Source organism: Labrus mixtus, chromosome 7 (assembly GCF_963584025.1).
Source record: "Labrus mixtus chromosome 7, fLabMix1.1, whole genome shotgun sequence".
Classification (NCBI taxonomy): domain Eukaryota; kingdom Metazoa; phylum Chordata; class Actinopteri; order Labriformes; family Labridae; genus Labrus; species Labrus mixtus.
In genome coordinates, this window is record NC_083618.1 from 29,330,491 (window position 1) to 29,355,357 (window position 24,867).

Here is a 24,867-nt window from a genome sequence, read left to right on the forward strand (position 1 = left end):
TCGCTGTGGACGACTTGTTCAGCGGCTGCCCCGGAGCACAGCTGTGTGTTAGGCACAATAATGTTTAACAGCCCGTCATTTCCTGGATGTAATGACACGTTTGAATACATTGCCAATTTGTCTAGTTTAACTTCGGCTTCATGAAACGGATTTTGGCTGTGCAGAAAAGAAAAACCCTTTCCTCTCAGCGATAATGAGAGAGAGATTAGAAACAAACAGAAGTGCCGGTTCCTTTCATCCTGTCCCTGTTGGCTTCATATAACGGGGGCGGCAGTAGCTCAGTCCATAGGGACTTGGGTTGGTAACCGGAGGGTCTCTGGTTCAAGCTCTGGACCAAAATAGGAACGTTGGTCTGGTAGCTGGAGAGGCACTTTTTGAGCACTGCCCAGGTGCCCTTGAGCAAGGCACGCCCAGTGTGTAGCAGCCCCACTCTGACATCTCTCCACTAATGCATGTCCACAGGTCCTGTTTGTGCATGTGTGTGAGAAGCATGTCTCTCTAGAACAGAGTGCAAACCAGAATTTCCCTCAAAAACAAGATGTAGACAAGTGATTTCAGATTTACACAGCAAATATGTGGTCACACTTTAGACAACATGAAGTGATTAAACAAAAGAATCAAGGTTTTGTGTTTTCAATAATCGATGAACAATCCATCAGACAGTGTTTTATACATTTTAGGTTGGCTTTACCGTTAAAAATACATTCAAGATTTCCATCTCATGACTTGTGAGGCTTAAAGGATCACAGTTCCAAACCTTGTAGTTTAATGATGAGAAGAACATGGAGGGAGATGAACCTACTTGTTTTCTAGCGTCAGGGTCGTAAGTTGAGAAGATCATTGACAATTTCTGTTGTTTCAATATTTTCATTCATCCAGTAATGGGTTAGCTCAGCATAGCTTAGCACAGAGACTGCAACAGTTAGCATGGCTCTTTCACAATGTAAAAATAATTTAGCTGATTTTAAACCTTCATGTTTTTTTTTTGTGATACATTTTTTATTTAGAAATGTACAAAGAAATTCCATCATATATTACAACTGTTTTCCCCTTTACCTCCCCCCATTCCCCTCGAGCACATACATGTATAAAGGTGCATCTGTGCAAACATCAGGATCAATCAAACATTCAAACCTTCCCCCAACCCCCATCCACCCCGTGGCGACCCCACATACATCCCCACCCCGGATCTCTCAAGGAAAACATAGAAAATAAAAACACATTTCAGGTCAAGCACGCCACACACTGTCCTTAACAACCGTCATGTTAATAACTGAGCTTTAGAGATGCTAATAAAGTAACTCTCAGACGGCGCAAAGTTGACTGTTTTTTTCCCATTTCCTGTCTTTTTGCCTCATCCATCTGATTGCTAGCTGTGGCTTCACATTGACCTGTATAAGAGCGGGTGGTCGTCACATCTATTTATTTTGACAAGGAATCACATGCACACTGTGCATTTCCTGAAAACTTTTTATTTTTTTGTTGGGGCCTGGTTTAACATCTTTTTAGCCTTTGCGTTGGCCACACACCAAGGATCCATTCCCCCAAAATATTTCAAGGCTGACATAAACTTTGTACGTCAAATCATCAGCCATCTTAACCTTGATTTGATTCACTTTTTTTAACGCCATAACAGCATCATCACAACATTGACAAGTGCTCACCGATAGAGCTGATTCATACAAGTCAAACATGTTGGTCTGAATACTTACTTTATTAAAGATGCTCAGTGTTATTGCAAGAAGAGTCACACCGTGTATGGTGGAAAAAACACCATTAAAGGTATTTAAAGTAGCTAAACTGTGAACATGAAAATGTCTCCAGTGATAGAACATGTGAGAGCCTTAAGTTCTACATGGCATGAAACAGACATCAGGCATCATTAACACTACGTGTGGATACAAATAAAGATTAAGATTAAGATTTACTTTTATTGATCCCCACAAGGGGAAATTTCAGTTGTCACACTCAGTAAGTCATGAACACACACATGCAGAAACAGGACCTCTCCAGCTAGACCAACTTCCATATTTGGTCCACACTGGGACTTGAACCGGCGACCCTCCGGTTCCCAACCGAGGTCCCTACAGGCTGAGCTACTGCGCCCCCACAAACAATGTGTCATAAGCCATTACAATGGAAGGATGAAGGTGTACATAAAGGTGGAGTCAAACTTATTTTTGGGGATGTATTTTGTTTTCTGTGTACCCACATTATTTTTTAAAGACCACAGTTACACCTGTGTTTTTCTCACTAACACAAGCTTCTTCATAATGTAACACACCAACTACCAGGACACTTTTAGCCCCACTTCTGGAAAGACTCTAAATATAGTTACATCATCATTTGTTAATTGTTGTTGTCTCCAAAACTCTCTGTCTCGTGAATATTGCAGCTTCTGGGTTTGCTTTTGTTTGGAGCTTCTTAGTCACACTTTGAAACAGACCGCCGTTTGACCCCTGTTAACCCAAGATAATGAGACAGATACGTTGAGATCTTGAGAAAACATGAAATGGATCCTGCGGTCGACAGGCAGATTGGTCAGCAGTATTACGGACACTGTGCTGTACCAGAAGGCAAAGTTTTGGATTTACCAGCCGATCTACGTTCCAACCCTTTACCTGTGGTCATGAGCTTTGGGTAGTGACCAGAAGAATGAGATTGCAGATAAAAGTGGCCGAGGAGCTGGGACATCTGAAGAGAGCTCCAAATAGAGTCGCTGCTCCTTTGCATCAAAAGAAGCCAGTTGAGGTAGTTCGGGCATCTGATCAGGATGCCTCTGATGCCTCTGCCTCCAACTGGAAGGAGACCCAGAGGTAGACTCAGGGCTCGCTAGAGGGTTTACACATCCCCTCTGGTTTGGAAACCCTTTGGGATCCCCCAAGAGGAGCTGGAAAACATTGCCGGGGAGAGGACTTGGGCAACAACCCCAACTCTGAGCATAAAAGTGAAATATAGCCAACATCACTGGAACGCAAGTCCATTTTTAAAGCTTGTTGAAATTGAAAGTTTTGAAATGGCCGATCTACGTTTGGTATAGTGGTTATGACAATTTGTGGCTGGACTGATTTATAGATATTTGACTTCCATAGCCTCAATGTTGATTAGATGATCAGAAATGATGTTAGTGGAACGGCTTGAGCCACGACTGAAAGTCAACAGTAACTCAAGCCAAGCTTTTTAAAGTCAGAGCAGACAGAATATCTAACTGTAGTGTTGTTCCTTGTTGGCGTGACCTTCTTTCTTACACAGCTGCTTCATTGATGCTTAGATTATTAACATGGCAGCAGACACACTGCCTCTCTGGATGTGCCGATCCCTGTCAGAATAAACTGCTTCTGTCTTTTGGGTCCTCTAGCAGCCCATCATCATCATCACAGGGCCATTTGAATCTGCCAAACGTTTGGGTAAAACACGCTATAATACTTGCTGTTCATTAAGCTTAGCGTATAACAGTGCCATTTGTTGTTGCAGTCAGAGCATTAATTATCCATTCAGCCAAATGTCAACTCGCTGTCAAAACAGCCACAGAGGCGAGGAAATGGAGATTGAAATTACAAATGTGGCTCCTGCAGCTGTTTATGAGTTCCTGGGGTTCAAGTCGTGAGATTTCAGAGAGCTGATTTGCATTCAAGTTGAAAGCGAGGGCGAGGCTTCAGTAATGGAAAAGCAATGATCAAATACATCAATGCTGGGAGATGTCTGCAACAGATGTTCCTTTAATATGGCAGTCAGAGTGCTGCAGTGACTCAACACGGAGTAAGACGGCGTTGACATGCTCATCTATATTCCCCAGGAACTGAAGTTATGGTAGCTTCTTCTGAGCATGGTGATACTGAATCCATCACATGACTGAAAAATATTCTGGTAATTTTGGATTTAATGTATTTTTCTTGATGATTTTTTTTCCCCCCTCAGCTAGACCGATGGCTGCGGAGCGTCTGAGGAGTGCGCAGTCATTTGACATGATGGTGGAAGGAAAGCAGCCTTTTCCTTTTGAGATGCTCATGAATACAGAAATAATAACGCAAAACAACAACTGTCACAGTTGTCGCATTTGTCCTTCATCATCCCAGTGCTGACAGATTGAATTCATGATAATTTCGTCATCAAGTTATCTGCATTCAGATCGACATGATGTCAGGTTATGTTAGGAAAACAAATTGAAAAGTTTCATTTCATGTAGAAGAAACGAACAAAACAAATGTGTTGTGATCCATTGTCATGGTCTGATCAGTCATAAAATGTGTTTATGACATTGGAGCAGGTAGAATGAAAACAGTTTTGCCAGCATCATCATCCTCGTCTCTTTCCTTTTTTATCCTATCTGTGAATAGAGAGTATTTTGAGTTTTGCGACAGAAATTGATTTAATACTCAAATCAGAAGCTCAGCCACAATGGGGGGCGGCAGGAGCTCAGTCTGTAGGGACTTGGGATGGGGACCAGAGGTTCGCAAGTCCATGTGCTGGTGCAGACTGAAGTATGGAAGTTGGGCTGGTAGCTGGAGCGGTACCACTTTCCTAGTCTTCTGATTACTCAAAGTGCTTTTACACTGCAGGTCACTTCTACACATTCACACACTGATGACAGAGGCTGCTGTGTAAAGAGACCATCAGAAGTAACTAATCCCATTCATACACATTCATCTGCCGCCAATGAAGCAGTGGGAGCAATACGGGGTTAAGTGTCTTGCCCAAGGACACATCGGACATGTTGCTGCAGGAGCTAGGGATTGAACCCTCGACCTTCCGGTTGAGAGACACCGACTCTACAGTACCAACTGAGACACAGCCGCCCCCTTGAGCAAGGCACTTAAACCTCCAACAGCTCTGGCGCGCTCCCCGTGTAGCAGCCTCACTTTGACATCTCCGCCTTAAGGCTGCTCCATGTGCCTTGTTAGATGTCAAAGACCAATCATGATATGCTGCGGCGCCCTAATGTAGGCCTCTGTCTCGTGTTTTGTTGTCCTGCTTTAAGGTACCTTATGTGCTTCGCTGGGTGTACAGTTTTGCTGTCCCATTTTACTTTTCATTGTGTTGCCATTATTATGTACAAATGTGTTCATAGCAACATTAGGAACCCACATTTTTTTTAACAAGGTGATGATTTTGGTAAATTTCCATGAAATACAGATGTTGCTAACCCACTGTTAACGCACCAGCCATGAGACAGACATTTGAAATATTTCTGAATCACATTTGGTCCTGTGCTTTAGTGGTTTTAGCATTTAGCTAAACACTGAGACTGGAAGCATGGGGAAAGTGCTCAGCTCTTTCAGAAACTACAGCCTGTAATGACCGCAGTTTAAATTTTAAATATCTAGTGAAAACATGTTATTCTTGACTGTTTAAAACAAGATGTAAAGTAACAATAACTTAAAATAGCTTTGTGGCATTCCAAGTATTCCTATAATACACAACATATCGCTCTCTCTCCTCACAAATCTCAGCAGCAGTGATGATGTCAATGATTTCCCCTAATTTTCAGTTACTCATGAAAGGACACAGAGTGAGTAAATGTCCCGTCAGGCTCTCGGTAACTGCATCATGAGCGAGTCGCAGTGCGTCACCCAGTAGTGCGACATCCGATTGCCTTGAGTGCATGGAGCTCAATCAGGCGTGGCGACCGTAGCGTGCGTTGTCTCCCCCCCCCCCCCCCCCCTGTAGGAGTGGGCCGACCAGCTGACCTTCAGGTAGAGAGGATCACCAGCAATGACACCCCTCTGGCACAAACACAAAGATGAGCGTGAGTGACACAGACAGAGGAAGAAAAGAGTTAATCTGTGCAGTGAAGACGGAGAAATCATCTGGCACATTTGATGCAGAGCGTCCCCGGGCTTTAAGCAACTCGAACCACCTCCCCAAGGCCACCCAGGAAGCTCGCATAGAGGGGGGGAGAAAAAGATATAATGATGACAATGATGGCCACCTGCAAAGTAAAAACCGCAGCAGAAAAGCGTTTAAAAAGGATTTGGTGGTGCCGCAGCATGTAGGGAAGCGTGTAAAAAATGCTAACACAAACAACAGCTGCGAAACAAAATGGTGCGCAGCTTCCTGCCTCTCCCTCTGCTACATAATGCATCGCTAACAAGACAAATGTCCCTGCTTTCTCGCCACAAATTATGCATGGAAACTGCAGTGTTTCTAAACAGACAGATGAGCGTTTTATCTGTGAAGGGATCACCTGGCGGAGATGCTGTGAGGCTGTGAAGGCAGGCGGAGAAGGAAGGGCTGGATTAACCCCCCCCCTCCCCTCCCCTCCCCCCACCCCACACCACCCCAGCTCCTGCAGAACAAACTGCATTTAGTCTACTTCATTACTCAACTTTAACTTCTTTAACTTTGACTTGGAAGTAATGTGGGGAACACACTACAAGATAATCAGGCCTGGTTCTCCCCTTCTGACAAAAGTCCTGATTTTGGATGGTTCTAAAGATTATCCTTGCCAGATTTTCCTGCCGTGAGGTACGTGAAGAGTTATTTTGCTCTCCCTCGATTTTAAACTTTTCATTAAATATAAAACATGTTCAATAGTTATGATCTGATATCCAGTTGTTTTGGGGAAACAGCCGGGCACGCACTCTATGGACTGTCATGTGGAAAAACTATATGCATAGTTCTGATAGTGTTGTAGTCAAGACCACACTAACCGAGAGCAAGACATTCCCGAGACCAGAGTGCTCAGAGACCGAGTCAAGACCAAGACCACAAATATCATCACCTTGATGCATCATCTTGTTCTTTTACAAAGAGGTGATTTCCTTCTAATTTCATTGATGACGTGGAAAAATCACCTTTCAGTGGTGTTCTTGACCAGTCTTGATTTAGAATCCAGAGTCCGCCCAGTTTGAGACCGAGACAAGACCGAGTGAAAATGTTTTCGATTCCGAGAGACGACCAAGACCTTCAAAAAGTGGTCTCGAGACCAAGACCAAACATAACCAACATGTATGAACTCATAAAGATGAACTAACAGAGAGAAGGTCTCAAGCTGCACCAAAACCCGTTTAACCTCAAGTCAGGGGTGTTCAATCCTGGACAAGACCCCATTCCTTACGTCCCACCTACCGGAGGTCCTATGGGGCCAACAACAACCCACATCACGACCCAATGAATGAACAGAACACATCTCAAAACCATGGGATTCAAAAAAACAACACACAAAGCAGGAAATGATGAAATCAAGATTCACTGAGGACGAAAGCAACAAATCACAACAACACAAAATCCATGTGAGATGCAGTCCCCACTCTGAATAAGAAGTCAGTGCTTAGCCTTTAAGGCCAGGTGCATCTCGTTGTGCAATCAGTAGCTTCACCAAAGCAGAGCCGGAGACAGATGAAGGGGAGAAACGACAAAACAGCAAAGGCAACAACACGGTGAACAACCTGAACGTCTGATTGGGTTGGTTTTCTTGTTCCTACAAATGTAATACCAGCACATGTGTCAAGCTGTAATAAACTATAACTAAAGGATCCCGCAAACTCAGAGAAACATTTCCCCGTTTGCCTTTAAAAAATAAATGTTGTAATCATGTGAGTGTGGAGCTTCATGGCTCAGAGTCATGCTTGATGAGATGGAGGCAGCTGCCTTGGTAATGTAACTAGTGAATCCTTTCAGACCAATTTATGAATCTAAAAGAATCCACCCCGCCCCCCTTTTTTAATTTTCACCATGCTCGAGCGTGTTGAGATGGAATAACAAAGGACTTGCACCGGCTGAAAAGAACAACGTCGCTCCGCAAATCAGCCCCTCATTTGGTGAAATTGCCTCAGAGGTTGATGGAAAATTACAGAAATTGTCTTGTTTGCGAATGTCTTTCTTTGGAGTAAATCACACGAAACAAAAAACAAAAACACACCTATCTGCATTTAGAGCGTCCTCTGAATACATCCCTTTGTCTACGTCTCTTCAGACCTTAAAGAGATTGTTTATGTGTCCTCACGAACGCTTTGATTATGTTTTTTCGAGCTGTCTTTGAAATTTTGCCTTCACCATCAACAACAGATACCAATTTTCTGCTCTCTGTTCAGTGATGTATGACTCACTCACCCCTTTCCCCCTGCTCCGTCTCTTCTGTCTTTTCTTCCAGTGGCCATTATGCTGAAGGATGATTACTTTGTTCGGGGAGCAGGACTACCGGGGCGGTTTAAGGCAGAAAAAGTGGAGTTTCATTGGGGCCCAAGCAACGGATCTGACGGATCTGAACACAGCATCAACGGGCGGCGTTACCCCGTGGAGGTAAGACCAGTACGACATATGAACCATCTCTGAGAAACACGTTCATTTTCATGGATATAGATTTATGAACTCATTGATAACCTTCTGGTTGGGTGGAGTTTGAACAGCAGGTTGCACACTTGGAAAAAGAAATTGGTATGAATGCAGAGTTGTACGAGTCTCGGTAAAGCTGTCCTAGGATGAGCGCTCATGGCCAAGTGTAAAAGCTGAGTCAGCTTTAGATCAAGCCTTGTCTCAGTCCAAACTAGTCAAATACAGAAGCTTGGTCAGAGGCCCTACGCGTCAATAAATGATGCTAGCAAAGCTAACCCTCAAGTGCCATTCAACACTGTTTACAAAATTTGTTAGACATTGGGGCACTGGTGGCTCAGTGGTTAGAGCGTGCGCCCCATGTATGGAGGCTGTAGTCCTCCAAGCGGGTGGCCCAGGTTAAATCCGACCTGTGGCTCCTTTCCCGCATGTCATTCCCCACTCTCACCCACCCTGATTTCTGACTCTACCGACTGTCCTATCTCTCCAATAAAGGCACAAAATAACCAAAAATACATAACAAAAATAATTAATTGTTGGACATTGTGCAACATGTAGTCTTGCTAAAAAAACAGAATGTGATGTTTTGAATTACATTTAACCCCATTGTCTGATGGAAAGTAGCACCAAGACACAAATGATAAAAACCCAGAATAATAATAATAGACTTTATTTGGCATGGACATCACAGATACATTGGACGAACCAGATGCATTGTTTAAGTGTTTTAGCAAGCTGCTAGTGCTAGTTCTCAACACCTGTACACAGAAGCGTCATTGTTTTTAAAAAATGACATGCCCAATTTGAATTTGATGCCAGCAACACGTTTCAAAAAAGTTGTGATTGTTGTGACTCCTTTTGCATCACGTCTTCCTCTTACATTGTGCACGTATAACAACAACATGGCGCCATGAGAAGAAAAAAAGTCAGGGTGCTAAAATGTCCTTCCTAAATCTACGACTGGTCACCCATTGAAAAAATTTGGAGAATTATAATGCGTAAAATAAGACACGGCTGAGCGGCTGAAGTCCTACATCAAACCAGGTGGTGTAATGTTCCACTTTCAAAACTGCAGTAATTTGCCTCCTCAGTGTCCAAAAAGATAACAACAACGTGCTGTGAAAAGAAGGAGATGTACCAGAGCGGGAAGCAAGACCCTCTACCAACTTTTTTTTAAACGTGTTGCTGGCATCAAATCAGTGAAATAATTTCCCAAAAACAATACAAATTTATTAGTTCCAGCATTTGATACATTGTGTGTCTGCTTTTTTTAATCAAATATTTATTTATGTGCTTTTGTGAAACTTTCTTTTGATAAGAAGAGTAGAGAAGGAATAGAGGAGGAAATGAGGAGAGAGAGAGAGAGAGAGAGAGAGAGGAAGGGGAGTGACATGCAGGGAAGGAGCCGCAGGTCGGACTCAAACCCGGACCGCCCCTCTTTGAGGACTATAACCTCCGCACGTGGGGCGTGATTGGCCCCCCCCCCCCGATATTATTAATCAAATATGGTGTTTCACTATTTTGAGAATCATCGCATTACAAACTGAATTGAGGTTTTATTTGTATACAAGAAAACACGACCTCATGTGCTGTGCATGTGCAGATGTCCTCAGGCAAACTAGTTTGAAGAGTGCGCTGGGCTTCGGGCTGCAGTGTAGAGGTCAAAAAAACAAAAATGGGACTTTCATCCGACGACGATGAGATGAGGATTTGATTATTATGTGCAAACAATCTTCACTGTTAATCTCTGAAGATGTATTGACACGTGTCATAGCTTCTCTTTGTTCTGTAACACATGTCAACAATCACATGTTGGTGAAAAGGTTGGCCAGCCTCGGCGCTTTGGGTCGCTGGTCTGGGGAGGAACATCCTCTGATGTGTAGCCCCAGGCAGCTTCACCTCTGAGACATCATGGCATGCTTTCCTGAAACATGGAACCAACAGCTCTCTTCTATATTCTATGTTGACCTTGAGAGTCATAGCTGTCAGTTTCCCTCTCTACATTTGACTTAATGACAGCTGTAGCTGTTGTTGTGCGCTGGCTGAGTGAGCCCTCTGACACTTCATTTTAATTCATACATTTGGTGGGTAGCACTTACAAAATAAAAAGAGTGGCAAGGGCACATGGACGCCCTCACTAATCGAATCCTCATATTTTAGGAAACTTTACTCTGTGAGAATGTGCTGGTAAAATAAAAAAGAACCACTTTGTCTACTATGAGCTAAAGGTTCATCTGCAGCTGCATCACCAATTACGCTGAAGTCAAAGTAGAGCAGAGGATTTAAAGGCAGCTCAGTGCAGAGAGATCCATAAAGATTAGTGTACACTTCAGGGGTCAGGGGGGATGGGGGGCTTTGAGTTCATGCCAGTAATCAGTGTTGACAATATTCTGAATATTTTAAGCATGACCACCACCTTTCCTTGACCTCGACTAATTTATATGCTTGAATTGAACTCTACTTAAAGCTTACCTTCACCGGGAAAATAATAATCACATCAGCTCCAACTTTATGGAAAATATTCTGCATAGGATGATTTTTTTTAGGGGGGGTTGGAAGAACGTCCTTATCCCGAGAAATATGAATAATCCAGTGCAAAAAAAAGAAAGACATCAGATGTTTCCCGTGACTGAGAAACCTCAAAATAAACACGTGTTGTTGGATGATGTGAGGATTTAAAGCTCTTCTTTGGAGTTGTCTTGAGGTTGTAATATCTACAGAAACCAATTCTGTTGAGAAATGACACGAACAGTAAACACATTAGTATGTGAAACACACACATTAATAACTTCATATTTTGGAACTTCACAGTATAAAATTAAAAAAATGTTGATTTTGTTTTTCAGAATGGCTAATGTCAGAATGTGACAGATTTTTCTGTTAATTAAATGCAAACTTAAAGTCAGACTTGTCGACTTGTCTGAAGATAAAGAGCCACATATTGCACATTTATTAAGCATGGCTAAACATGGGAGTATGGCGTCTGTGGGTAAACAATGTCAAATTGGTTTGCAGTTCAGAGTGAGGCTAACGTTAGCAGTTCTAGCATCGTCTTCTTTTGGTGCTCCTTGCAGATTAACATCCACATGCCTGTGCTGGTTACGTATTGTTGCGGTTGACTGGTTATATGCCAGTTTAAGAAAACTGCCAAACCGCTTCAAGATGACCTTGTTTTTTGTTGTCTGTGGCAATCTGAATATCAAGGTTTCTGTTTATTCCACTTCCTGTTGTTGTTGTTTTTTTCTGCCTTGCTAATTAGGATTTTTGTTTCACGGACAGCGTTGGATTTTTTTCCCTCCCTCGTGTTGTTTTTTGTTCCTGTCAGCAGTTCACTGTACAAAGTAAATTTTCTAGAACATTCCCGTTTAAAAAAAAAAAAACTCCCTTTTGCACTATTTAAGACGAGAGAAAATATGAAGTCAGGCTGTGAAATATGTCGCAGCGTTGAACTGCTAGTCTAACAACGAGGATTTTAAATGTATTTTAAATATGTAAAATAAATCCTTTCCTGTGCAGGTTTACATCGGGTTAGTCGAGCATTCAGCAGAGGGACAGCCCCAGCTAGTGGCGGGTGAATGCATTACAGCACTTGACCGACAACGTGGGCCTGAAATAATAAAAAATCTGAGAGATTAAAAACATGAATAGACTAACTAGGTGGACTAAAGTATTCCTGGTGCCAACTTGCTCGGGTGATGCCGTTTTATCGTTAAGTCAGCTTATTGTGCACATCCCTATTTTTGAGGACGGGAAACTAAGTCTGGTATTATGTTTGTAGAGTTTTAAAGATGAGTCCAGAATTGATTTCCTGTGGCTCTCTTCAAAATAAAACTTTTTTTCAGGCGGCAAACTGGATTGTTGATATTAAGCGCCACTTCTTTTGAGCATTCAGCTTTAAAATCTTCAAACTGAACTCACTGTTGAAGCCTCGGCCGAGTGAGTAAATATGAGTGTGCGTGTGGATCCGTTTGTGTGTGTGTGTGTGTGATTGTTGTTTATGTACAGCTGTCAGTCTCTTGAATGCTGAAATGTCAGCCATCTCTGTTTGGACTTCTCCTGCAGCACTGCCTCTTTGCCGGCCGGCCAGACAGATGAATATGTATTGTTTGACATTTGGAAGATCAGCATGCTGACAGTTCAGCTTGATATCGCAATCTTCTCCCGCAGCACCAAAACTTTTTCTTTTTCTTTTTCCCCCTTCCTCTCCACAAAGTTGCATAAAGGTTCCTTTGTGTCATTGGTTGAGATAGCTGCGTATGGAAATGATGCATTTGTCCTCAGCGCTCACTCAGAAATATTGCTTACCTGGGAGAAGGATTCAAAGATTCTGCTGAAAACACAAAAAAAAAACCTCCCATATGAATGCATGACGAAGCTTTCCGGGCCCCGCTGTTTTAAAATGGCTAGATTTATGATACGCCACCGTAATTGATTTAGCGGTGAGATATCAGTGTGGGAAAGTTTCCGTGTTGCACTTGTTTGGAGTTTCAGCAGAAGTCCAGCATTTCTTTTTTTTCTCATATTGACTGAGTTACCCATTGAACTGCACTTTCTCTGCAGATACACAAACACACAATTTGCAATATTGAAAAATCTGCCTCATCTGAAACTTATATACAGTATATGTTCCCACTCTGGGATGCAGAGAGACAAGATTTTTTAAAACTGATTGTTTGTCAAGTTGAATATCTGAACCACCATATAAAACATCATGGTTGTTATGTAAGCAGGATGAAGAAATAGAATTATTTTAGACTTTGATTTTGTCGCTGAGCTTGGCTTGTGTCGCATGCTGTCAGGACGTTAAAGTCAGAATTCTGAGTGATGAACAACTAAATACCAGAGAGGGCAGAAGTGACTTATGATTATCATTTTTTTTATCTTGACCCCCCTCTGCAGAATATCTTAGTCCTCTGCACGACCTGTGAATGTATGTAAAGCGTCAGCTCTCGTACAGTGGTTGATGTGGACTCCTGTTTTTTTCACCCAAAGTTAAACTTTATCACAACTCCACAGGTTGTTCCTGAGGGGGGCGTGGCCTGATTTGAGGCTTGTCGCAACCCGTAATTTGCCAAAATAATTTTAAATATTACAATTTCCAGATTGAGCAGAATAATTCACCTTGTAATGTCACTTTTTAATATGTTGTTTTGATGTGATAAACTGTAAAGTTTTATCGACCTTCATTGTAGTTTATTGATCTTGATTGTTTGTAAGGTTTGTTGCCCAGGGACTACAGGTGTAAATTAGCTTTGTAGCTAACTCTGGTCCAACAGTTGTGTTGTGCGTGGCCCCCATCAAATAAACTAATAAACACACCTGCAATATCCAATAAGAGAGAACAGACGGGGAAGCATCATCAACAGGATGTTTCATACTTTTAAAGCTCACAAACATGACACAGAGCTGAGAGGAATGATGAAAATAAAGAGCAGCTTGTGGATTTACGGCAACGACGTGAGTTGCTCCATATTTGTTTTGTCTTCTGAATTTGATCAGGAGTTTCTGTGTGATCTCGTGTCTGTGAAATCGTTTCTACAAACTGCCGGTGTGTGGTCTCACAGCCCGGCTGGAAGGTCCCTGTGTGTGCGTTCAGAGGATTCTAATCTTAAAAATCTGTTGAAACTGTCCTCATGTCTGTGGTCTCAGTAGAGCCAAGAATCCTTTTTGAATCAATCAGAACCTGTTTGGTATATTTTTGAGTTATAGATGAATAAAATGTCCCTGTGTCTTGTTGATGATTCACTCTCTATTGGACGGGTTTCATTTTTGTCCGAGTCGATTCAAGAGTGTGTGAAAGCTGCAAACACTTGATCATAATCATTTATCCAGCAGGGATCGAATGCTGCAGCTGAATCTTGCAGAAAATGTTGAAAAAGTTTCTGTACGATGTCGCTTTCCCTTTTCAACTGACCTGAATTCAGTGCTGTGCCGGTGTGTGGAGCCGAGTGGTGTCTCTCGCTGATTTGGACTCACAAGTTTGAAAGTTTAATTGAAATCGTGGAATTCAAAGGCTCAGAAACAGATCCCGACTCAGCACACTTTTTAGACTGAAGCTTTAACAACAATTAAGGACACCGAAGATGTTCGTCTTGTTGCTTAAAGTTCACTTCTCTCCTACTTTCTTTCTTTCCTGCGGACTTGAGATATGTGATGTGTGGATGTCAGATGATGGTAGAGACTTCTGACCAAACACTTAAGGGGACATAATCCAGTTTTATTCTCCCACTTTCTGCAGTAACTGGTGAAGATTTCCCACCAGTCATACCAGTCATAATGTCTTCTTCTGACACATTTAGCCATGCATATCTCTGCGTCTCTCTGGTCTGGGATGCAGACGTCAGAGACGGTTGCCCAGCAGTAATGAATTTCCTCCTGTCCAATCAGATTGCTTGGTCATAACTAACTATTGTATAAAGTAAGATGATGGAGAGCAGAAGAAGGAAGAAGTAAAAGTAGGGGCGCCAATAGCCTAGCGGTTAGTGAGCGCAAAACTTCTACAGAGGCTTAAGTCCCAAAGAGCAGGCGGCCCAGGTTTGCACCCGACCAGTGGCTGGTCATGTCATGTCATTCCCCTCTCTCACTGTCCCCGGTTCATGACTCTATCCACTGTCCTATCTCTAAAATAAAGGCATAAGTAGCCCAAAAATAAACCTAGAAATTCCTGTCGGCAGGAACCTCACACATCGGGATACACTTTGTAATATATGCATGAAAACAGAATAAACCGGTGTGGCATGATAAACATTTTCAGAAATATAAATCAGAATCTGAGCTCAATTTTAAGCCACTTTTAAATCAGGCTGTCTCGTTTTTTCTGCTTTGATTGCTAGTTGAAGGCAGAGTTTGACCTTCTTTGGAGCCTTTTTTTCTACATCTTTTAAAAACAAACATTTTTTTTTTACACCTTCCTTCCTTTTCCTTCCGGTTTCCCGCTTCAGGGCGCAGCAGTGTTTGGAGGTGAAGCGGAGTGATCCCGTGCTTCCTCCACATGAATGATGCATGATTTACAAGCCTTGCCATTTGGTAATTGTTGCCTAATAGGGCCCTTGAATAGCATGATGAAGTGGGGACCCGCTGCTCCCCTACCTGCTGTTTTGAACAGTAATGCTCCGGTTAATATGCCGAGCACAGCAGTGCCAGGCAGCCGCCCTTGCACACGTCTTGAGCCCGAGCGTGTCACTCATCCCCGTGTGTGTATGCAACACCCCTCTGCTGGGTGTACATTCTCATTCTGCTGCCGATATGTTTTACATTGAAAGTCAAGCATGTCTGAATTCACACATAAGTATTCACCAGCAGGAGGCTGCGGGGCTGTCAAGCCGAGCCCAAGGTCAACTGAGTGTGAAAAAACAAACTCTCACACTCACTGCAGGCTGGTTTAAAGTGCACGATTAGGTTTCTCTTAAGGACGGGTAATCTTTCTAAAAATATTTGTAACATTTTACAACATATTTGTTTTTTTTTAATTTGGGGTATTCAGCCAGAAGACCTTCATGTGCGTGCGCTCATAATTCTCTTTTTCTGTTAGAAAAAACATTGTATGCTCATTTTTTGGAATAAAAAAATCCACTTTATTTGAGTGAAACTATTTTAAAATGGGTTTCATATCAAGGATGTGACATTTTTAAAACACAATGATCTTATTAAAAACCAACAAATACGCTGCAAAAAATCAAATCCCAGCAAGTATATTTGTCTTTAATTAAAATTAACTAATTGTATTTTAAGCTGCTTTGATATTTATACTTGTTAAAAGTAATGCAGGACTTATTCTGAGTTTTAGAACTTGACATTGGTGGACCTGTCAGGGATAATGTGGCTTGAAATATGTGATATTAGATATTTTTGACTGGAAATTAAACAAAAACACCAGCTTGGGTTGGAGTTTTTGCGGTGGACATTAGAGCCCGACCGAACTATCGGCCGATAGTAGCATATCAAGTGATTATCGTTATTGGCTACTTTATTGCAGATATGTGCCGATATTACGAGATTTATTCACCAGTCAAATAGCATTTAATTAGAGTTTCAATGTATTACACTAGCAGTTCTCTGTCACCAGCAGAGGGCGCTATATGGATTACAACAAGCATCATCACTCTCCAGAGTGTCAAGTGGCGATGCACGTACATGCAAGTTTATTTTCCAGTTGAGTGACCATCTTGTCTTCCTCATATATCTTTTCCACAAGTGTTAGATTACAGCATTTGAGGGATCAACACAATAAATGTGTATATCTTTTTCCTTCTCTACAAATCGAACATAGATCTTAAAGAGATATCCGCTGATATATCGTTATCTGTTTTGTCTTCTCTCCCTAATATCAATATCGGCCCAAAAAATTGCATATCGGTCGGGCCCTATTGGACATGCAGAAACAAGGTGGATCCTTCAACATCAACATCATACACATACAACTTTTATTCACAAACATGTTTCCAGCCATCTTCCCCTGCAGTGTGTAAGAGTCCTGTAAGAACTTATCATGGATGTTTAGTCCTCAGCTGGTCACATCTCAGTCTGATAAGGTCATGATTGCATTCATGCCGGCAACTCTTCACTGAAAGTAATGTAGCTTCAGTTTGTAAAATTACATAGCTGAGTAAACTCACAATGCCTCAAGAAATGATGACAGTACTGAGAAACATTAAAACCAGACCAGACCAGACGAGGCAGGTTAACTGAGCCCCTGCAGTTCTGGGAACTCAGTGCAGCTGCTCATAGCAGACTCAGTCTGGTTTATAAAGTCTTTGTGTTCGTTTTTAGACGGCAGGCCATATTACACAGCATTGAGACAGAAAAACAGATGCACCTGCTGTCCTCAGTTTTTTTTTTATAAAAAGAATGTGGGAGAGATGAAGTGTGTATAGAAAGTCTGAAATAGACTCGAAAAGAAAAAGTTACAAACGTTGCCATGTGGTAAAAAAAACAGTCCGATGTGAGTCACATCGCAGAAAATCTGATTCAGGTGGCTTTTGGCGGCATTGTGAACGAGGCTTAGCATCGGCTGTTCAAACAGTACAGAGACGGGCTAACGGCTTCTTTATAGCTGAAGGCTGCTGTGTGAACTAGTGCTGTAAAGCTGTGTGCACTTCCCTCGAGAACTGCGGCCCACTACCCAAGTTACACAGTGCTGAAATCAGGCCACAATTGGCACCATTCTCCCTGTTGAAAGTTATCCTACTATTGAATCGACTTTCAAACGACTATCGAGAGGTTGAAAAGTCACAGATTGTTCACAGAGGCGCTGCTTGTAATGATAGACATCTCCTTAAAGTGGCCCCATCTGATGGCCCCTTAAGCCCCGTTTCTACCAAGCGTTCCGGTTCAGTTCGACACAGGACCTATTTATTTGCGTTTCCACCGTCAAAAGTTGGGAATGCTACCAAAATGATACCCTTCTGTTGGGGTGCCAAGCGTATTGATCCGACCCTAACCTTTGTTTACTGTGTCCCGTCCTTTTTCTTCTTCGTTGCACTTCATACATAGCGGGCTACACTGTGTCGGGCTGCTATGATGTCACACTATTACGTAGCTCACGCGGCTATCTCCATCCGGCTTACACTCCGCTTACCAAATAAGGGAACAGTCGGCTGTGGAAACGTAAGCAAGATCAGGGCTTTACTCTTGTTGTGCTCTTTTATAGCTGTGAAAATCTATGTGTGTCAATGACAGTCACCAGAGGAGAATGAAGGGTTTCATTGTTTTTTTACATCTTTATGTTGAAAATATTACAAGAAAAAAAAGTTGTTGGTGTCAGATCATAATGGTGATGATCGCTGGTTGGATGGGCCCCCTTTAAATTTCTACCTACAACCAAAACCGACTCCGGAAACGCCACTGATTGTTCCTTTAAAGTCACGTTTTCTGTGCAAATCAACTCTTACCTTTAATATTCTGTTTCTGACAAGTTGTCTAAAGCAGTGGTTTAAACTGGTCGAGCCTCAGGACCCACCAGCTACTCCTTCATTCTTACACTTTTCAATCAATAAGATTTATTTTAAGACGTTTGGACCTCAGAAGGTACAGAGCGCGATAAAACAAAGAAACTGAACAAAACAAACTCTGAGCTTCATAGACTTTGAGTCAGCATTTTTTCTTCCAGGCAAACGACCTTCCCGACCCACCAGTTGAGAAGCACTGGTCTAAAGATTTCTTGATTTGTTAAGCTGCCGTGTAAAAAGTCCAAAAAAAAAAATCTAAATTCCACTCGCAGTAGGAGTTCAACGATAGTTTTATTTTGAAAGGAAAGCTTTGACGTAAACTCATTTCACCGGCTGCAATTTGCTCCACAAACCATCTGACAACAAAAACAACGAGACGCTGATGGCCTGTGATTAGATTTATGCCAATTTCAGTCTGAATGGCAATCAAGTGTTTTAGTTGCCTTTGAGGTCAGTAATTGATTTAACTTCATTTAAGTATGAAGATGGCTCAACTTAATAGTTTGTTCACATTATAGACGAGGGATCAGGGCAGAGGGTTGGAGGAAAACAAAAGAAGGAAGGAGAGTTCATGTAGGTCCACAAAGCATTTTATTTAGTTGTTCTCCAGCACATTTGTGTCGTGTTTCACTCACTGACCTCTGGTAGCCGGCGAACATGTTCTGGCAAACCCACCTCCCCTGAAGCAGACAGTCGGTGTGCAGCTTAATGAAGAAGGCAGGACAACATCTTCAGTGTTTGTCTCAGGAGACGGTGTGTTTATTTCACAACATCAGGTGCACACAAACAACACTAAAATTGGATGGGATTTCTGGGTGTTTGCTGGATGAGAGAGTGGGAAGCTGTTTGCTAACATGTTAGCCTGATCAAAGCCAAGCGATAAGGGGGTGGCTGTGAATTTGTCAGCTTTTGTCATGTAATTGGTGCAGATCCAAGCAAAGGCATCGAGTTTCATTAATTTGAAAGGCAAATTGATATTAAGAATGATCTGCTGGGTGCACGCCCACTTTTTGGACCTTGGTCAAGTTTAGGCCACTGTTAACTTTGTCTAAATTAAAAGAGCCAAGAGGGGATATTTATGTCCTCAACTGAGTTTGCCAGATAAAAGCTCCTCCAAGTTTAAGACCCTTCAATTGTCAGGTCATGCACTTTGGTTTTAGTAAAATCTCACTTTGGAACGGTTCGATCGGTTGTATCGAATTGGAGCAATTTAGCCGCATCATATCAGGGAGTGACTACCCTGATCACATTGATTAAAATGTCAGCAGACCAGTCAGTGTATCTGTCCACCCCCCCCCCCAGTACAGGTGATGGTGCTATCAGGGCTAACTGGCCGCAGCAACGAGCTATCCATTCTGTCTTGGACGGCCTCTTGCCAAGGCTCGTTTTTTTTATTTTTTATCTCCAGCCCCCTCCCCAGCCTACCAGACGTGATAAACGAGGAGCAGAGGATGAAAAGATGAGAGGGGGGAGGAGTGTGTGTGTGTGTGGCTCCAGAACTTGCTCTGCCAGCTTTTACCCACCTGCCTAGATAAGAGAGGCACTGTAAATTAACACGCGATAGGGGGGCTGAGAGAACGGGGCCGTGGTGTGTGTGTGTGTGTGTGTGTGTGTGTGTGTGTGTGTGTGTGTGTGTGTGTGTGTGTGTGTGTGTGTGTGTGTGTGTGTGTGTGTGTGTGTGTGTGTGTGTGTGTGTGTGTGTGTGTGTGTGTGTGTGTGTCGATTTAGTGGGGGGTGCGCACACACACACAGACACACTTCCTCTCTTTGCTTTGCCGCAGGTATCACAGATAAAGATGTGTCATTGATGAATGGGATTTTATTTCCCATCAACCTTTGCTGCGTAGGAAATGGAAAGCGCATCCCGGCCCCTAAATCATCAGATGAATAATGATAACACAGGGTAGCGGTTTTCATTTCTTCGCACTATTTGTCTGCAAAGCGCAGCGTGCAAACTGTTTGTTTCTATCAGCGCCTGTAGTGTGTTCCACAGCCCCCCCATCACCGCTAACAATGAACGCTCATCCTCCAAAAAAACTGTGGTGCAGATGTTTTTCACTCATGTTTATACATAGTTTAATCACACCGGATGCCAGTGAGCGTTTCTTTCACCCGCAGATCGTCGGAATAGGAGGAGAAAATACATTAAAGGTACTCTTTCTTTTACTTACGATCCCAGAAGTACAAATCCATACTGAGCCATAACAGCACAGCTCAATTCATCCTCCTCCCTTCTTTTGGTACCCTCTTGTTTACCTGGCAGTCATTTCCTGTGAGTTCAAAGATAAACCGCGTAGGAATCAATGTGCACAGCACGGACGACATCACTCATTTGAACTTGTAAACTGACACCATAAACTTTTATTTGGCATTTTTGTTGAGCGATCAAAAGCCTCTCAGTGAGCTGGCACGCTCTGTGCTTTTTTTTTGTTATAACCGCCAAGACCGAGCAACACATGGCTGTTCACCTGCTCAAAAACACGACAACAGAAGCAGGTGCAGCAGTGTCGGCCAGCCCGTTGTTATATGGACACGTCAGTAGACATAGAGCACTCATGGTTGCGATCTCAAATTTTTTTTTTTGAAAGATGGAGTAGCTTGACGGAGGGCAAAAGAAGCCTTGGGACTTTTGACCAAATATTCCTTCTGATCGCCGGGCCCGATGTTCCTTTTAGTTTGTTGTTTCTGTTAAAGGTACACTGACCCATGTTTTAAAACCTGCTCTGGCTCCGTGATCTATCACAGTGAACAGGTGTTATTATGTCTTTGTCAAAGTAAACTCATATTGAATGGTGACTTACAAAGTATAGAGCCATTATCAAAAGTGGATGTGCTGGAGAGAGACTCTGAAATCAGAGATTTGAGCTTTCTATTGAGCTGCATCAACGAGCTCTGTTGAAGCAAATAAAGAAACTGAAGGCAAACTAAGAAAACAAGAACACTACTTATACAAGTGCATGGCTTTCATTTGGATCGTTTACCTTCATTTTATATTTGACTTGCCTACACACATCCCGGCATCACACTTAAAGGGACACTTCACCCATTTGCATTAATCTTTGTATCATTAGAAACCTGGTAGTATTTTTGAATGGTTGTGCATCCCGCCCTCATTTTCCTCTGAGATGGGAAATCTTTGTATTTCTGAGTCTGAAAAGGAGCTTCCAGTGACGCAGAAATCGTCATTTTGCATCACTGGAAGCTGTTGCGGTTAGCGGGGTGAAACTACAACGCTACTTCCTCATATTTTCGACCACTGAAGCTACAGACCAATCACAGATCAGTGGGTGGGAACTCACTCCCAGAATTTCTTTTTGTTAATATGCCAGTATTATTGAGTAGCCAAATGTCATCCTGAGGCTTGTATGGATACGTTTTTCCAAACTCACCCTCAAAAGCTACTCCTCTTGGCAGATCAAGTTCATGCTGCCACAACATCACACATCTCTGTAAATGACTTGACACATTTGAAGATGCTCCTCGTTGTTCTTCTTCATATAAAGCTGAAGCTTTGCCACTGTAGGAAACGCTGCTGATTAAAAACCTCTTGGCCATCGTGTGAAATAAATCATCGTTTCTGTGATAAGCTAATGTCGACTAATGATATCGCCCCAGCTTCATGCTTTGGTTGGCCTTGAGTTTTTTAGGCATAAAAAGTCACAAGATATTATTCCTCTCTATGTATGAATGAAGCATAATTAGTAATGTGGAAGGCTGTGAAAACGGATAATTACAAGACAAGTGCAGACGTGTTTCTGACGACATGCTCGAGAAGGATTTCGAGAAGATGTCATAATTTGTGCATTACGGAGAGAGAGTGTCTCACTTCAAATCAATTGATTCTATTAGTCTTAATAAATGATTGAATGTCATTTAAATGCTTGTCTTTGCCAATGTGAAGCACTTTAGATGTATCAGTTTTTAAATTTGCTATAATAAAGTTGCCTTGTCTTGTAATCACTGGTGTAAAGAGTGAATTTGTATAGGACAGGAAAGGTAAGCAGTCACCTGTCTAGAGTGATGCAGGAGCATGTCAGTGACCTTATAGAGAAGGACTATTGAATGGTTGGATGCAGAGGGACTGTGCTGTAACCGTACACTGTATAAACCATGGACGTAGTCTCAGGGACGTCAGCAAAGATTAAGTTGCAACTTCTTCTGTTGAAAAATGAAGCAAATGTGGAGGTACAAAAATTGCAGTTCCTCGAGTATCCACTTGAGGCAGGCACCAAAAATCCAGAAGTCCCATACACACTCATGTTAATATGTCAATTCTGACAGCAGAGGTAAATAATTATACGGCCTGATACATCAAACAACTTTGGTGTGAATAGCTCCTTTCGTTATCGTTACACACTCTAGACTGATTTTATTTTGAAAACTCGTCTGTTTTTAATTAACAAAGGATCAAAGTTTAGCATAATTAGGGGTTGTGACTGATCTGACTGCGAGCGTGTGCACTGTAGCTGTTGGTCAGGAAGCTTAAGCTCCACCTCTTTGCCTTTTCTCAATTGCCAGAGAGTTCGATTGAGACAACATTTCCAATATGGTGACTGCCATCGCTGGGCTTCAAAAATGCATTTCTGACACCAAAGGGTGATGTCACTGAAGCGACTACGTCCATGTTTTATACAGTTCTGCATAAAGCCCAATGATGGCGTTTGCAATATTGGAAAGGCCATCTGAACGTAACTCTCCATCAGTCTAAAAACAGTCAGAGGTGAAGCTGAGGCCGGCGTTGAGCCTCCTGGAGAACAGCTGCCAGTCCTCCCTCCACGCCCTAAATTATGCAAATATATCAATAGCTCTTAGGCTTAATAAAATCAAAACAGATGAGTTGTAAAACAAAATCACTCCCAGAACAGTGTGAACCAATAAAGAAATGAGCATCTGATGCCAAATTCATTTTTTAATTAGTCTATAAACATGTTTATTCCTGCTGTAAAAATAGGTTTTTAAAAAACGGGACGTAATGTGGAATCCTGTGCTTCTGCAGCCTGCCACAAGTGGACACTCGAGGAACTGTAGTCTTTTTTTTATTTTACTGCTGCATCGGCTTCATTTTACTACACTCGCAGTCGCTGCTCGGCTCTAACACTAACAGAGAGAGGTGATGAAAAACAGCATATTTTTCTCTTCTCCCGTGGCACAGTGCGAGTTAGTAAATCAGCTGAAAAGGATGTGCAGACGAACACAAAGAGGTGCTCTGCACATTATGGTGATAGAGGGAGTTTTTCTGGGCTGTTGATCTTATTAGCAATGGTATCCTTGGAGTTCTCATGTTGTTTTGTCATACACAGCCTCTCTACCTTTTTGCTGTTTGTGCTTCTCCTCGTTTATTGCCTTTCCTTTCCTTATTCTCCCTCTTTTCCTTTTTGTTTCTCTCTCTCGCTCTCTCTCAGCCAGCTATTCCATTAAACCTTCAAAGATAACAGATGACTGCCAGGCTGCACTCCCTTGTTTTGTTCTTATATATATTTATTTCTCTTGTATTTATGATTGGCCTTCCCTCTGGATAGGGAACACATGCCATTCCTAACATACTGTTGTATTTCCCGGCTCCTGTCCTCAACGACACCAAAAAAAAACACACAGTCATTCTTTAAAAGCCCAATGCTACCTGGAGGGCATAGATGCTGTCTGAGATGCAGAGCCTGTTCCATACCATTTTTAATAAGCTGAGATGCTTATAGGGGCGCACCCCCCCCTTGTGATTTTTTTTCCTTTTGTTATTTTGGGGCTAAAGCAATATTTTGCCCCCATTCCCCTTTGCTTTTATGAAAAAGTAACACTCATGAAATTGAAAAAAGCCACAGCTGACTCTCAGGGCTATTTCTCATGTAATGCATTTCAAATGGGTTTTAAGATAGATTGCGTGAGGTCACAGCATGCTCTAAACATATCTCATAACCCAGATTGTACTTTCCCTGTCCCTGCATCTCCCGATCTGTTTTGTAAAGCCGCAGCGGTGTCGGAGATGAAAGGCCAGTGTTGTGTGTGTGTGTGTGTGTTGCATCAGTGGCCCGTAATGCTACATCGTATGACCTTCTTTGATGGGCGCCCTTTCTCCAGCAGCGAGAAGGGTGAGGGAATAATAAATAAATAAAAAAACACATAGCGTGGCTCAGATCGGAGAGCGAGACTGCATCAAACCATCTTCTTGATGTCCTCACTCCCTCCGCTCAGCAAGGACGTGCGCTCCATGCCGCGCATTCTGTTGTCTGTTTTCACACAGAGCCTCGCGTATGTCGCCTCAGATCTGTCAATCCCTCGGGGGGGGGGGGGGGGGGGGTGGATCACAAGCCGCCGTGCCCTAGCCTCGCAACAGTCTCAGATGGGTCGCGGGCGGCAGCATCTCAAACCGCTGACTAGTATCTCCTTCTTCTTTACAGGTCCATCCTGAAAGCAAACAGAGCGGTCCCATGAGACACTCGAAGGTGCATGTTCAGAATAAAGAGATCTCTGTCAGGACAGCATGTTTTTTAAATATTTGTCTTTTGGTTTTGAAACACAGGAGAGACCTACATGACATTTTCTTTTGGCCTTATGAATGTAATCTTTTCCTCATACCACTGCAAAAGTCCTGACAGAAATCTCAATCAGCCCCAAACTGCCCCTGAGTGTTCTGGGCTTTGACCAGTGCTGGTGT

At 42.6% G+C, this 24,867-nt stretch overlaps 1 protein-coding gene across 1 annotated transcript in view; it reads left to right on the plus strand.

Annotated features, from left to right (window-relative positions):
• The window catches only part of ptprga (protein tyrosine phosphatase receptor type Ga), a 426,424-nt gene that overhangs the window by 268,395 nt on the left and 133,162 nt on the right, over positions 1–24,867 (plus strand). The window contains exon 4 of the mRNA XM_061041506.1: positions 8,093–8,241. Coding sequence (XP_060897489.1) covers positions 8,093–8,241 — 149 coding nt within the window. The remainder of the gene's footprint in view (positions 1–8,092; positions 8,242–24,867) is intronic.